The 14,267-nt window shown below is 37.3% G+C and overlaps 2 protein-coding genes across 7 annotated transcripts in view; one reads left to right on the forward strand and one right to left on the reverse strand.

Moving 5' to 3' along the window:
- The window catches only part of gpc1a (glypican 1a), a 38,630-nt gene extending 35,722 nt beyond the window's left edge, over nt 1-2,908 (forward strand). Inside the window, exons 8-9 of the mRNA XM_027159388.2 lie at nt 823-998; nt 2,051-2,908. Of these exons, the coding sequence (XP_027015189.1) occupies nt 823-998; nt 2,051-2,262 (388 nt within the window). The 3' untranslated portion in view covers nt 2,263-2,908. The remainder of the gene's footprint in view (nt 1-822; nt 999-2,050) is intronic.
- Nucleotides 2,909-3,435: 527 nt separating this feature from the next.
- ankmy1 (ankyrin repeat and MYND domain containing 1) lies at nt 3,436-14,248 on the reverse strand. Of its 6 annotated transcripts, none has more exons than XM_047809969.1 (18): nt 14,036-14,248; nt 13,738-13,912; nt 13,210-13,356; nt 12,559-12,741; nt 12,173-12,459; nt 11,779-11,995; nt 10,388-10,564; nt 9,443-9,981; nt 9,106-9,277; nt 8,623-8,790; nt 7,813-7,962; nt 7,320-7,427; nt 6,918-7,049; nt 6,685-6,798; nt 5,314-5,479; nt 4,975-5,092; nt 4,615-4,769; nt 3,436-3,769 (listed from the first exon to the last, which is right to left on the reverse strand). In XM_047809969.1, exons 2-18 carry the CDS (start codon nt 13,882-13,884, stop codon nt 3,591-3,593), a joined length of 3,159 nt encoding a protein of 1,052 aa, XP_047665925.1. In that variant the 5' UTR covers nt 13,885-13,912; nt 14,036-14,248; the 3' UTR covers nt 3,436-3,590. The 6 variants fall into 6 exon arrangements, with proteins under 6 accessions (XP_047665925.1, XP_047665928.1, XP_047665927.1 ...); XM_047809972.1 differs by having other exon boundaries at nt 12,160-12,459; nt 14,036-14,247; XM_047809971.1 differs by having other exon boundaries at nt 14,028-14,224.
- Nucleotides 14,249-14,267: the final 19 nt, after the last annotated feature.

The raw sequence follows: 14,267 nt of genomic DNA on the forward strand, positions 1-14,267 counted from the left end.
TTAAAGTGTCAATATCAGGAGTATGTAGTGTCACACCCCGAGGACAGACAAGGCCAGAGAACAGAATTGTTCCTAAGACAATTGTAAATGTCATGAATATCATGAATGCAGATTGATGAATTAGGCCTGGAGGTTTCTTTAGTGGTATCATTTTCTGATTATGATCATACAGGTATGATTATGATTACAATCCTGATTTTATGAACACAATAAGAACAAAATAATCAACTGTGAATTTTTAACCACAGAACCTAAACCAATTAAAATCAAATGAAGATTTTATAACTGTTCAAAGGTCTACTAATATATGCAAAATAATGGACAAATATAATTGTTATCTTTTACATATATCTTTGTTACACATGCACTATTTACATTTGCTTTAAATGAGCCAGTTTTCTCGTAAAAATCTCTCTTAATAGTCGTTGCCGTGTTTAGATCATGTGACCACCAGGGCTATGGCAGGGGAGAAATTTTAGCAAAATATGAACATTTATGTGTTTATTGTCTTCCATTGACACATTAGACAGTGTCCAAAATGTAAGGTCTTAATGGGTGCTTTTATTCTCATTTACATCCACATTCTTTATGGGTGCTTTTTAACATTGTCTGTTTGAAAGGAATCATGGAGTAATCTCCCAAATTGTTTGTTTTTTAGGCAAGTTAGAACGCAGCAGTAACGCACAATATAATCTATAATAAAAGCACCATAATCTGCAGTGGGTTACTGTCCCTACATAGACACCATAGTTAAGCAGATGAATCCCATGATATTTGTAGCGAGATAATAACGTCTGCGTGTGGTGGATTGTGTCTTCACAGGTACCTTCCCCAGCTCATGGGAGATGGTCTGGCCAATCAGGTCAATAATCCTGAAGTAGACATTGACATCACCAAGCCTGACATGAAGATACGGCAACAGATCATGCAGCTGAAGATCATTTCAAATCGCCTGAAAAATGCTTTTGATGGCAACGATGTGGATTTTCAGGACACAAGCAAGTAGCACAAGAACCATTAGTGGAACCATTAAGACTTGCATTTGGTTATGAACAATAGAAGAAAGGTGTTTTTCTCAACTACAAGACAGGTTTGCCCTCTAGTGGGTGCTGTGTCTTTCACAGTGAAACATACTAATTCTACAATGTTCACTCATTAGTGCTTTTTTTTTTAACTCAAATTATGGCACTAATACAAGTGACATGAAAAAAGTGAAGCAAGACAGTTTTTTTAAACTTTGCCTTTGGTGTGTATTTTAGTGTTAATTTTTTTTGTTGTTTGTTATTAGTACATTAAAATAAGCATAGACCGCTTGCTGTCAAGATGTTTGAGGAAAATAATCCATAATGTGGTGGGTTGATGCAAAGTAGAAAGAAGATATGACCCTAAAGTGGATTATTTTCATATAACGTGTTTTATTCCTCTTATACCACATCCAGTAGAAATTTTATACGAATTACATGACATGCTTTTTATCCATTTAATGTGGGAAATCCCCAAGACAAGTTAGCTTATGTTCTCACGCAGCTGTAAACTAACCTCTCTTTGTTTTAATATGACAAAACTTTAAGTACCAATTTTAAAAAAATAAATCTTATTTTACATAGATAATTTGCATGTCAGTGTATATGAGCTTTCACTACAAAATGAGAACATATTAAATAAACATTATATGAACCGAGATTTGATTTAGAGCTTAATAACTGTCAGAGCTGTTGTTATATTCAACATTCCTAGATGTGTCAATTGCATAAGACTGTGGGCAAATTTTATTTAATATCCATTAATCCCCTACACTCTCTGCTTGTTAATCAGTCATTCATCCTTAACCCCTTTCCCCATTTTTTAATTTTTTTTAATTAATTTATTACTGCAGTAAAATACTGTAGTAATTTCATAACTAAAGTGAAACCTGTGGGAAACAGATAAGAGAGAATTGAATGGCTATGAAAAAGAGGATTCTCTGCAAGAATGAGAACTGTACTTGATATACCAGAAAACTACCGTTAGGTCTTTTTGTAACCATTTTCTTATCCCATTATGTTTTTAGGTGATGACATCAGTGGTTCTGGCAGTGGCATGTGCAGTGAGCAGCTCTGTGTCCGAAGCGGGCCGCCGGTCTTTGGGCCTAAACCGGACAGACCCAAATTGGACACATTTATCCCAGAGAACAAACAAGTGAAAAGTGGTGGGAGTCGACTAGTACCATCTGCCTTCTTAATAGTGGTGCTGATCTTGATCAATCTTCTGTTCAGACGGTAATACAAACATAGTCCTGCCACCAAACTGGACCTGGGGGATTCGGATGAGTTAGTAGGGAATCGAAGAAAAACTGACAAGTTAGTGAGCTGACAAGATTGCCAAATGAAAAATCATGTGGCTGATTGGACCTTTTTTCTCTGAGAGACTGAGGGAACAATGTCGTTTTGTATGTATGTAAGTTTTACAGCTGATTTTGTCTTTCTCTGTACCTTTGAATGTCAAAAAAGTAACAAATTCTCGGCAATGTTTTTTTTTTCTTTTCTTTTCTTTTTTTAACGATGGGTAATGGTGCACATGACTCAAAAACCTCATAAGCAAGTTGTCCAAGCAGTGAGTCTGTGCTTCATTTTATTTTATAATGCTAATTTATAAACAACTTCCTTTTTTCAGCACTTCACAAATAAAAAAAGGAAAAACAAAACAAAAAAGATCTATGTAGAAGATCTATGTTTGGGTGCATGGACATGCATTTAAGGAAAGTCCCAGAAAATGAAATGATTATATAAGATAAAATCAAATAAATTCAGTTGTCCTGCTTCATTGAATCAGACTGTCATTGGATCTTCCTGTACTGTCATTCATTTAAGCTCCTTTTGCTGGTTGCCATGAATTAAAATCAATAAATATCTGTCAACGTGGGTGTAAAGTGGTTTGTTTAATTTCATCAGGATTTCCTGAGTAGAACATTAATGTTTGAAATTTCTGGAAATGTACAGTGCAAGAAGCTGTATGGGGTAAATGTGTGTGGATCAATGAAGAGAATGAAATATTTTGTAAACTAGATGTGAACAGCTTAACTGAAGTATTTAGGTCAAGAACAAATCTATCATATCCTGATTAGAACTGTATGGAAATGAATAGATGCTAAACGAATGGCACACAAATCATACTCTTTTTGATAAAGTTTCACCAGCTTTTTGGCATTAATAAAGGAAGTTGCAAGCCACTATTAGATCACTTTGCTCAGATGGTGAAACATGACCAGACAACTTGTTGCTTTTTATTATATTGAAAGGAGTTATACCTAAAAGACCTTGTGAATTCTAAGTGTGGGACATTGATAAATTGCACCGCTGTGTTTAAATGTCATAAGCTCATGGGGGAAAGTAATCAATATTTTGGTCCGTTATTGATGAGTTTGTAAATACAATGGATGAGTATTAAAAAGTGGAATCAAACAAAAAAAATATCTGAAGTTTAATTCTAACACAGTTTGACACAGTGATTCCTATAAATCAGCACTTAGAAGGAACTGAAATCCCAAAGTTCATCGCAACAATGAAAATCTCTCTATGTCTGTAGTGTTGAGGTTTTCATTAACTACAGAGTCAAATAAAACTGTAATTTTCTTCAGGGTTTTGCTGATGTACATTGACGTGTGATTCTGCTTCTCTTGATTTTGGTTTATCCAGCTTCAAATTCAGATTGTTGCCTTTCCTGGAGCTTTTGCTCGAACGAAGGCCCCGCTGGCCACCAGACATGTGACTAGCCTCTGGACGTCCACTTCCTGTGGAGAGAAAAAATGGGGCTGAATAATGAATTCATCCTGACACATTGGTGCCATTGTATTCTGGATCATTTATGTCTACACTTTGAATATCCTGTGTGAGATCTCTAAAAATTGCTCAGTGTGTAAAACCTCTTCTTTGCGCTTGAGTGTTTCAGATGAATCCTCATCTGTATTAACAAAGTCAATTATTTTCAATTCGAATTTGTTCTGGGGTGCAATGTAGTGGAAAGGATACCCAACTATATCTAAAATGGCTTCATAAAAGAAAAGTTGATGCATTGCAGTTTATCTGCATTTATATGCTATTTAATTCAATGAAGCGAAAAAGGAAAGGCTGGTGACGGGAGAAAAAACTGTTTAGAACTGTTAGAAGTGATCTAACATTCATTAGATTCTTATCCACATTAAATTTCACTACAAATAAATAAAAAGGACATCATGGTGTCTATTAATACATTTAAAATATTGTAACAGTTCCTGTGGTATAAGAGAAATTAATCTCCGTTTAACTCCAATAGCATTTCATATTAGGCCATATCACACCACCACATCATTGTTTACTTCACAATAACAGCAGACCACCAAGATTTATTCCTTATTTACTGATCACATTGCTTGGCAAGATATTGGAAATAACTATTGTTGAAATTGGTGAATTATCATTCACACTCCCATACCTGGCTGGAAATAAACCAGAGTTGTTTTTTTTTTGTTTGTTTGTTTTTTACCATTGATGGTTCTATGTCCTTTTGTTGGGACTAAGAGACAATTTTGGTTCTAACCCTATTGTATAACTCAATAACTGGTAAAGTGACCCAAAATATTTTATTTAAGAAACCAACCTTGCACACGTACACACTCCTCCTTGTGCCTTTCATTCCAGGCCTTCAGCTTGCATGCCTTACTGCAGTAGAAAACTTTGTGGCAGCGGCTACAGGGCGTCAACGTCACCCATGACGAACGACCACATTGGTAACAGTACTTAAACAAGGGTTTCCTAAAATACACACATATGCTCTGTAAAGTCTTGGTCAGCATGTAAAAGCATCAGTTGAAGTTTCAGTTTACATAATTAAACACAGTCAAGGTCTTCGCTTTACTTTGCTCAGTGATCTATAGAAAAGAACAAAAAAAATGTGCAAGTTGTGTACTTTAGCTCATGATGGGAAAAGTGCTATCAGCATGTGTGTGTGTGCATGCACCTCCTTTGAACTGTTGACTTGTGTACAGATCCTCTTTCCTCCTCTATAGCTCTTGCTCTATCTGCAGGGGGTGTTGCTCTTGTTCCAGTAAAGTCTAACCTGTCTGTGGGACTAACCCCTGCAGGGATTAACACACAGATGCACATGTCCACTTAGTTAAATCAGTCCTGTCTTTTGCCCATTAAAACACAACATAAGTAATTTGTTTTGAATTTCATCTTCAACAATAGACACAGGGCTGCAGCCATGAAAACAAACGTCATTTCTTTGCGAGAAGAACACAGTTCAACACATGTTTGAAGCACCAGTCTCCTGTGTGGGGTGCAGATAATCTCTTACTGTGCATGACTTGGCTCTTCTCATTTTCCCTATGTTGCTTTTCCATGCTGGTGGCAGCCTGTCTCATGAACTCTGCCATCATGGTGATGAGCTGACGGCGGGCATTGTAGGCCTCCCTCTCTTGCTGTTGTAGAGCATGGTAAGGTGTGTGGGAAAGTCGCCAATCCTGCAGAGAATAAAGTTAAGACCTGATCATGAAAGTATACTGTGCACTCTGTGATTTATACAATACTAGGATTGTTACAGTGTCATGATGTATTATTGGACATTTACTTCTCCGACAAGTTCAAAATACATATTAAAATTTATTTCAATCTTGTCTGTTCATTTGCATATTTCTGTCAATACCCAAAAATTTCTTGTCCAAATTTCATAAAAAATGACACCACAGCAGTTCAGTATTTTAGCACAGGGAGATGACTGCATTGAAAAACCTTTGGTTGTGATTAATCTGCTACTGCTGTAAAGTTTGTTATGGCATTTGCACCGAGACTGGCTCACAGCAGACAAGCTTAGGATCAGTGACTCAATTTGCATATGTTGTCATTTACCCACTTGAAGGCAGACAACTCTTATGTACTGTACTGATGAACATATTTCAAATATATTGCAATTCATCAGCATTATGTATGTGACAAATTTTGGGGAGAAAACACATCTCGTACAGTTTTAAAAACCATAACAGAAAGCATCACATGTATAGCATGAAAAATTCTGGCATGAACACAAAAATTATATTTATGAATTATAAGATTTCTTGTAAATACTTCTGGTAAACTTGTGTTACTGGTGTGACTCATCTATCTCAGTACACCACGTATGTAATAGGTTTGTATAAATTATACTAATTCAGTATAATTCAATCAGATATGTTAAACACAGTGAAATATAGGCATTATTTTTTCAAAATCACAAAAACTAATTCTTATACATGTAATTTTGGGGGAAAAAACACCTGTATGCTCCTGAGTGTGTGTATGTGTATATGACTAAATATAATGGACACATTGGCTTTAAATTGTAAACTGATTGGCCTTAAATTCACAAAAATGCAATGAGTAACTGCACTTTTATATACAGATTATGTCATGTTTAAATTGCCTTTTTACAATTTATTTCCTTTTCACCTTTATTAATTCACTTATCTAATTCAACGTTTACATAATTTCATAATGGAATTTGCCATTTGAGGTGCTGTTAAAATCTATATTTTTATATCTGGTTATTATACTTTAAGTATTTCTAACAGTAACACTCCTAGCTGCACTATACTATACCTAGAAGCTGAGATCAAAATCCACTATTAAGTGATCTCCACTGATCCATGGGTTACTGAGGTGTAAAGTATTTCTGTAAGAATTTCATGTGTACCTTGTTGAACATATTATAAGCATAATCCACTGCTGTTCCTAGTGCACTTCTGCCCTTCTCACCAACCACCACAGGCATCAGGATGTTTGCACCAGCTTCTATCAGCTTCTCAACCTCAATGAAATAAAAAAAAAAAAAAATTTTAATTAAAAACAAATTTCTTTTGACAGTGCTTTCTGCTACAGAGACGAAGGTTATGTTTAAAGGTAATATGTGATATTGTAACGGAGTACCAGTTTGATTCTGTTGCCCAAATATGGCCCAGAGTTATAGTGGATGTTGGTGGCAGCACACAGTGCACTGCCCACTCCGCAGTTCAGGGGAAGGTTAGGATCAGCTCCAGCAGCAAGAAGCTCATCCACGGCCTGATGTAAAAGAATGAGAACCAAATACTAGAGTAAATGAAGTTAGCTGAGATTTAATTCAGTCCTTCTCCTGCTCTATTTTTAACAGGATTATTTAATCAGGATTAAAAATGGGTTGTGGTTGTACAGTATGAAACAATTCTGGCTAATCAATTCTGAAGAGTAACATTTATACTGTATTGAATATGAAGCATAATAAGAGGTCAATTGCTTCTATTGTGTTTTATTTCATCCATGAATACTTAAAAGGTTTCCTCAAACATGGCTCACAAGGTCGTTGCCACTGGCGATAGCCAGGGAGAGGGGAGAATGGCCACTCCACAGATGGTTGGTGCCTGCATTATGAGAGAGAAGTATGGAAACGACATCTCTGGCATTCTGAAAAAACAGGGCATTCATTTACAAACACTTAACCAAAGGACACATTATAAAAACCAAAGAGCCAGGTCACTTACACATAACCGCATATGATCATCAGTCATTTTATTACATGGTTATTTAAATTAATGTTCATTTGAAACCAATACTGTAAACACAGTGTAATACAAACTATTACCTATGATACATATGCTATCCTATATTTCCTGTCGCACTTCTATCACATGTAAGGAAAACAATTAAGCATCATAACTACATTTAACACCATGGCTTATATTGTACATTGCAAAAAAATGGTACATTATCTTATTGTATCATATTATTATTCTTAACATACAGTCAGGTCATTTTCATACAGCATGATGATCCAGTATTAAGTGCTTACCACATAATCTGTATTTCTTTGGCAGGCTACATGAAGTGGCGTCCTTCCCCCTTCCTTAGGTGCATCTATGGAGGTTGTATTAATGCAGGTTAAGGGTTCAGAACCGAGGGACGAAGTGTTTCCACCATCCACCTGCTTCTCTTTTGATGTCTGTGGGAAAAGTTTCACTTTTTTCAGATATAATGAGCATTTTTGATCATTTAGATAATATAATTCCAACAGCACTACTAATTAACCTGCTTTTGGAGTAGCTGTATGACTTTTCCAGGCAAAGTAGTCAGTGAGACATAATGCAGAGGCAGATGTTAAAATTCATTATCAGTGAGTGAGGTTCCTAATTTACTTCTTTATTACTGGCAAGGGTTTTGATCTAAGAACTGATTGTAACTGTTACGCAGAGTAACACAGTGTGATTTGTTGGTGCCTGAGTTCATTAAACCAGGCTCAGCAAGATTTTACACATAGCTAGTCTAACCAGCCTTACACACCCTAAAATGGCGGGTTTGTTTTTGGTCTTTAATGTTGCATGAACATTAATCCCAAATGTTGTCAATCAATGTGTAATTTTATAAATTCTGCAAACACTTAAAAGAGGGAAGCCATAAACATGCATGCGGAGGAAGAGTGGCTAACAATAAAATATTTCATATCTTGGGACAGTATATGCACAAATGTAAATGCTGTTTATTATTTATTTAGAAACATTTTGTTTAGAATCACAAACAAATTCTTCAATAAAAAACCCAGCATCCACGTGTCTAGTTCGATAACCGATCAAATCAAGCTGTCAACAAAAACAGAAAAAGCTACCTTCTTTGTAGTGTCATAAAGTCCATGCATGTCCAAATTATACACTTCGCTGCCATCCTGTGCTTTCACATCAGGGTCTGCAACAGCATGCAAGAGCAGCTCTGTAATCTTAGGACCCTCAGGTCCAGTTAGTCCAGCTGCTACATGGAGCGGGTACAGGCCCTTTTGCTATACAAACCATAAAGACACCCAGAAGATGATATAAATATAAGTTAATGAAGTTTTAAATTTCTTTATGATATTTATGAGATGGGGCCTGAATACAATAAGACAGACTTAGTGCACTCGATGTTAATACATTTAGCTTAAAGGCACAAGAAGGTTGACCGACCAGATTATTGAAAGCTGCTCTCCTGCTTAGTTTAACTTCCAACCTACATCTAACACACCCGATCCAGCTGATCAGGGTATACAACATATTTTAATCAGCAGGTGTGTTAGAGCTTTGTTACTGAGACTGTGTGAGTGAAGGTAAAGTCTCACCTCAGCTGTTAAGTGCAGGTCTGTACGAGCACCACACTCCAGCAGTCTCTGCACAGCTTCAACATGGCCAGCTTTTATGGCCAGAAAAATGACGGGCATCGGAATGCTGGACACGTTTGGGTCTGCTCCTCGCTCCAGCAGAAGCTTCATGGTGGCCCAGTGGGCCTCATTTCTGTCTCACAAACACAACACAGGAAAAATCACATATACTGAGGTCACATTTTGGCCAAAAAGTAAATGCTAACAATTTACAAATAGATCTGTTTTTATCCAGACTGATAAATGGAGCCCAATGTACAAATGCATCATCTTAATGCCAGTGAGAGTCGAGACTCACTTAGATTTAATGACTGCTATCCTGTTGATAGTCTCCTGGGTTTCTTCAGATGACACCTGGCCAGTTTCACACAGAACCTCATCCATCAGTGGCATGATGGCCTCTGTGGTGTCAGTGTGAAAGCTATCCACAGGACTAGCCAAGTCAAAACCAAGGTCCCTTTCTGGGCTCCTAGTTGTGTCAGTTTTATCATCTTTTTCAGTGGAAAGGGCATTTTCCCCCTCATCATCACCTTGGTGCCAATCAGAAATGTCTCCCAGGATTCTATTATTCAGGGGCTCTGGTTCTTTCAAGAGTTCATCCTCTACCACACTGCCCTGTCCATTTTGTGTCTGCTGAGGAACCTCTTCATCTTTACAGAGGGTATTAATTTCCTCATTGTGCTTGGGAGTTTCAGGCTTTTGAGCTGTGCTGCACTCTTCAGACTTCACCTGTATAATTTGGCTGTCTGTACCTGAAATTTCTGTACCAACTTCATTTTTTGGTCTTTCTTCAGCAGCAGTCTGTGAGCTGTTTGTCAGGGTTAAAGGCTCACTGATCTGCAGAACAAGCAAGAGGACACTTTTAAAAAGAAATGGATATCGCCATAATGAAAAATTGAATCCATTTACCCATTCATAATATCTCTTATTTATGGACCACACTACAGTTCCTTAGTCTAACTATCTCAACTAGTGTGTGATTGCAAATGAAAAGCCAAACAATATAAGATGGGAAACTCTGGTTTACATTATTAATCACATTACTGTTGACAACAGCGGTCTAAAATCTAGGAGTCAATCCAAATCAGGATCACTTGATATACAAATTTGGTCATGAGAGTGCCTCTGATGCAGTAAAGCAAAAGAAGTCAATAAGATGTCAAGTGTGAAAGTAAAAAAAAAATGTCATGGCTTTCAACCCCATTGTGAAAACTCCTGACATAGAGGCACTAATTAAGACCACCTTTGGTTCTGTGCTGATATCCTCAAAAGTCTTTTCAGCCAATGTCTGTTGTAGAGAGTGGAGTGGATAGTAAAGTACACTGCACACAGCCAGAGCAGACATCCCTTCACAATTCAGCTTATTCACATCAGCCCCGTTGTCCAGCAGCAAGTTTATCACATCATCATGACAATTGACCTGTGCAACAGCAGATATATTATTACTTTTAGCTAATAAATTTACACAATGCATGTATAAAGGAGGAAATAACAAAAGGCAAATGCAGGTGCTGCCATCTGCTGGAAATTACATGTAGTTCATCCTTATTTAAGTTACTGTGAATGTTCTCATAATAAGAAATGCCACCAATCTTTTATTCTGATTTTGATTCCGATTCTGATGCATCGGAAGGCGTTTCTATAACATTCTATAAAATTTCTATAACAGCTCACATCAAATCACACGTTTTAATTAATGTGCTCACAAAAATGTTAGTGTCTACAGTATAGTAACAACTAACATATGGACTTCTATGGCAAATGCTCCTGTTAAACAGATTTAAACATTTCTTTGTAACACTCAGAGGTAATGCTCTAACTTTAGGTCTTTATGACTTCAGGACATAGGAATTTAAACTTAATGATTTTCCAGAAATATGACCATCTTTATAAACCAAAAGGGTGGTGAAAAATGATGCTTATACGGGGTTGGATGATGTTATATGTAAATGGTAACCACTGCTTTGATGTTCCACCACATTAAATTAATTTATAATCAGACAATAAATAGAGTCTGTTAATGTTTATTACATAAATACATGTAATGGAAAATATCTATTGTATAGAACAAATGAAAGGCATAAACTTATAAAAAATATTATTCTTCAGGGTAATAACACTAACTCTGATCCACAGCAGGCTATGTTACACCATCATGTTGTTGATTATTTTTGTATAACAGTAATGTCTAATGTCCCATTATATTTTATACTGTACATATTAAAAAAAGAAAGATTCTTACACACCACATTGATGCAGATTATTATACTAATCAGTAAATCCACAGTATAACCCAAACCACATCCTATTTATAGTGCACTAGAAACTAGGAAGGTTTCATAACCATGCCTGAAATCACATAACCATGCCTGAAATCACTGGAAAGATTATCTGTCACTCTCCCACAATGCACGTCAGTAGGTGACTGTCTGAAAGATATACTCTAGTCTGGGAGATGAAGGACTAAATGTGATTTGCAGATTATCAATAATAAGAAATATGGGACTAGATTTTATAAATATTAAAATTTGTGCCATCCATCCCCAAGATCAAATGACCTTTAAATTCCATTGCACAATAACTAACACCAAGCCATTTTATAAAACAAATACTGAGTTTGTCAATAATTCATACCGTAGCGGCGATGAGAGCAGTATGTCCCTGTTTATCACACACATCTGGATGAACTTTTCCATCACTAAGGATGCTCTGGACATTCTGAAAATTACCCAGTGATGCCTCTCTAATGAACCTCTCTGACTTGAGCTCCAGGGGCCCCTTAGATTCAAAGAAATCCCGGTTCATAGCCAGGATATCTGCAACATTCCAGTCCAACTCTTCAACCTCAAAACTGCATAGTGGAATAATACAAGTCATTGGTTAATTCAAGCATTATAAAGCATTCCTAAATTGCTAAAATCAGCATTTTGCATTACACATTCCAAGATCTGAACTGTACAGTGACAATGGTCTCTGTGTATTAGTAATAGTTTATTCATAATGCTGAAGTCTCACAGCTGCACTGGACCTGTGTGCATGGATGAGTGTCTCCATTCTCTGCTGAAGAGGTAGTCTGTTAGAGAATAAAGGCATGCTGATATTGCTTCGATTAAAGAAGTGCAAGTCAAGTTCTTGACGCAAGCACTGGGGTATAGGCAGGTGGTCTGAGTCAGTGGAGTAACTCTCAATGCCTGGGGGAAGAATGAATTTATCATTCTGCAGATCAGAGGAGTCGCCCAGCAGATGTGTGTCAATTGTCAAGAAATTAAGGCTTTCTAGACAAGACCCCATTGTGAAGGAAGGCAGAGACTGGATCTAGCCAAAATACATATGTAACCAAAATAAATACGATACAACAGGAAATAACTTGTTATAAACCTACTCGAATAGTGCAATTTATATGCTCATCAATACCTGTTTAAGGTGCTGCTGTGGAAGTCGTACCATGTATTCTGGGAAGTCTGTTAAGGTGAAGCTTCCCTGAATAGCGGTGCATAGTCGCAGTAGCCACTGGCGATACCATAAACCCAAATCCTGGCGGCCATCAGGATATGACATTACTCCAGGTCCGAAACGCTCATTAGCATGGTACAAACCCTTGAAACACAAGTGCAGCTTATAGCTTTTTTTACTGACAATAAGACAGGGCTGCTGTAGGGTTTCTAATAAGTAATGGATTAAACACTTAAGAGGGTGGTGTTGTAGGCAAATAAGCAAGTGATATTGTGTATTTTCATCAACTGGAATATTTAAAGATATATTTACATTTTTAGCATTTAGCAGACACCCTTATTACTTAAATTTTTATCTTATTTTTTATACAACTAAGCAGTGGAGGGTGAAGGGCCTTGCTCAGGGGCCCAGCGGTGGCAGTCTGGTGGAGATGGGAATTGAATTTAATGGATTTGATGGTAGTCCAACACCGTACCACCTTCTTATTTCAATTACAGTACATGTTAAGACTGTAAATGGTCTGTGTAAATGAGACAAAGTGGATTCATTTGGTTGGAGAATTATTGTGTGTATCTAAACGCGGCTTGGATCTCACCAGGGTCTGGATTTTACCTTAAAATTGGTTCCATTTGGGAAAAGATGGATGCCATAGCCCTCTTTAAGATTCAGATAAAACTTTCCAATGAACTGAGAGCCATCTGGCCAGAAGTAGGTTCCTCTGCCATGCCGGTAATCCTTGTAGAAGGAGCCTTCAAAACACTTAATAACAAATACAAAATTTGGGATTTTCTTTACTATTGCAAGCTCCAGTAATTTATTAATTCTTACAGTAAATAGTAAGCATTCAGTAGTCTCTCTCTCTCTCTCTCTCTCTCTCTCTCTCTCTCTCTCTCTCTCTCTCTCTCTCTCTCTCAGGGTAAAATAATTATTGTTTTCTTCTTACAACTTTACCCCCTGACAGTTACAATGCAAACACTGGAGGCTATTTTCGGTGTTAAATAAACTTCAGATTCGAATTAATTTGCTTGTAGTGTCCACAGTAGAAGTCCCTGTTACTATAGAAACGATGACGTATTAGATGCAGTGCATTAGTATAAACATATGATTCAGTGTTAAATAGTTCAGTAAGGGTGATGTTACCTCTCCGTTTGGCCAAGTGAAAGTTCCGTTGCCATGTTTTAGTCCGTTTAGGAAGTCCCCCTCATATCTGGACCCGTCTGTCCACGTTTGTACTCCCGTGCCGTTCTTGTCACACAACCCGGTCTCCATCATTACCGCAGATCTCATTAACACTCCACGTCCACTGGCGCACGTTCTACACCAATAAAACACTGTGTTAAACGGATACATTGTGAATACATTTTGCTTTAAAAAAAAAAAAAAAGCACCACACAGCGGCTCACATGAAGAAGATCAAGTTTACTACTAACTTGGTTACCTTGACGACAGAAGACTGCGCGTGCGTCGATTTGCGCTGAGAATCTCTCAGATTCTACACAGAAACGCCGGAGGGTTCTGGAAGGATGTCGCTGAACTCGAGCCAACGGAGATTGTTCAGTCGGTTGGACTCATGGCGCCGAAAATATTCGGTAATAAATCCATCTCGACTGTGTTACAGCGGCGCGTGACTTAGCAACCGAGAACTCTCTCTCTCTCTCTCTCTCTCTCTC

This window comes from Tachysurus fulvidraco, chromosome 2 (assembly GCF_022655615.1).
Source record: "Tachysurus fulvidraco isolate hzauxx_2018 chromosome 2, HZAU_PFXX_2.0, whole genome shotgun sequence".
Lineage (NCBI taxonomy): Eukaryota > Metazoa > Chordata > Actinopteri > Siluriformes > Bagridae > Tachysurus > Tachysurus fulvidraco.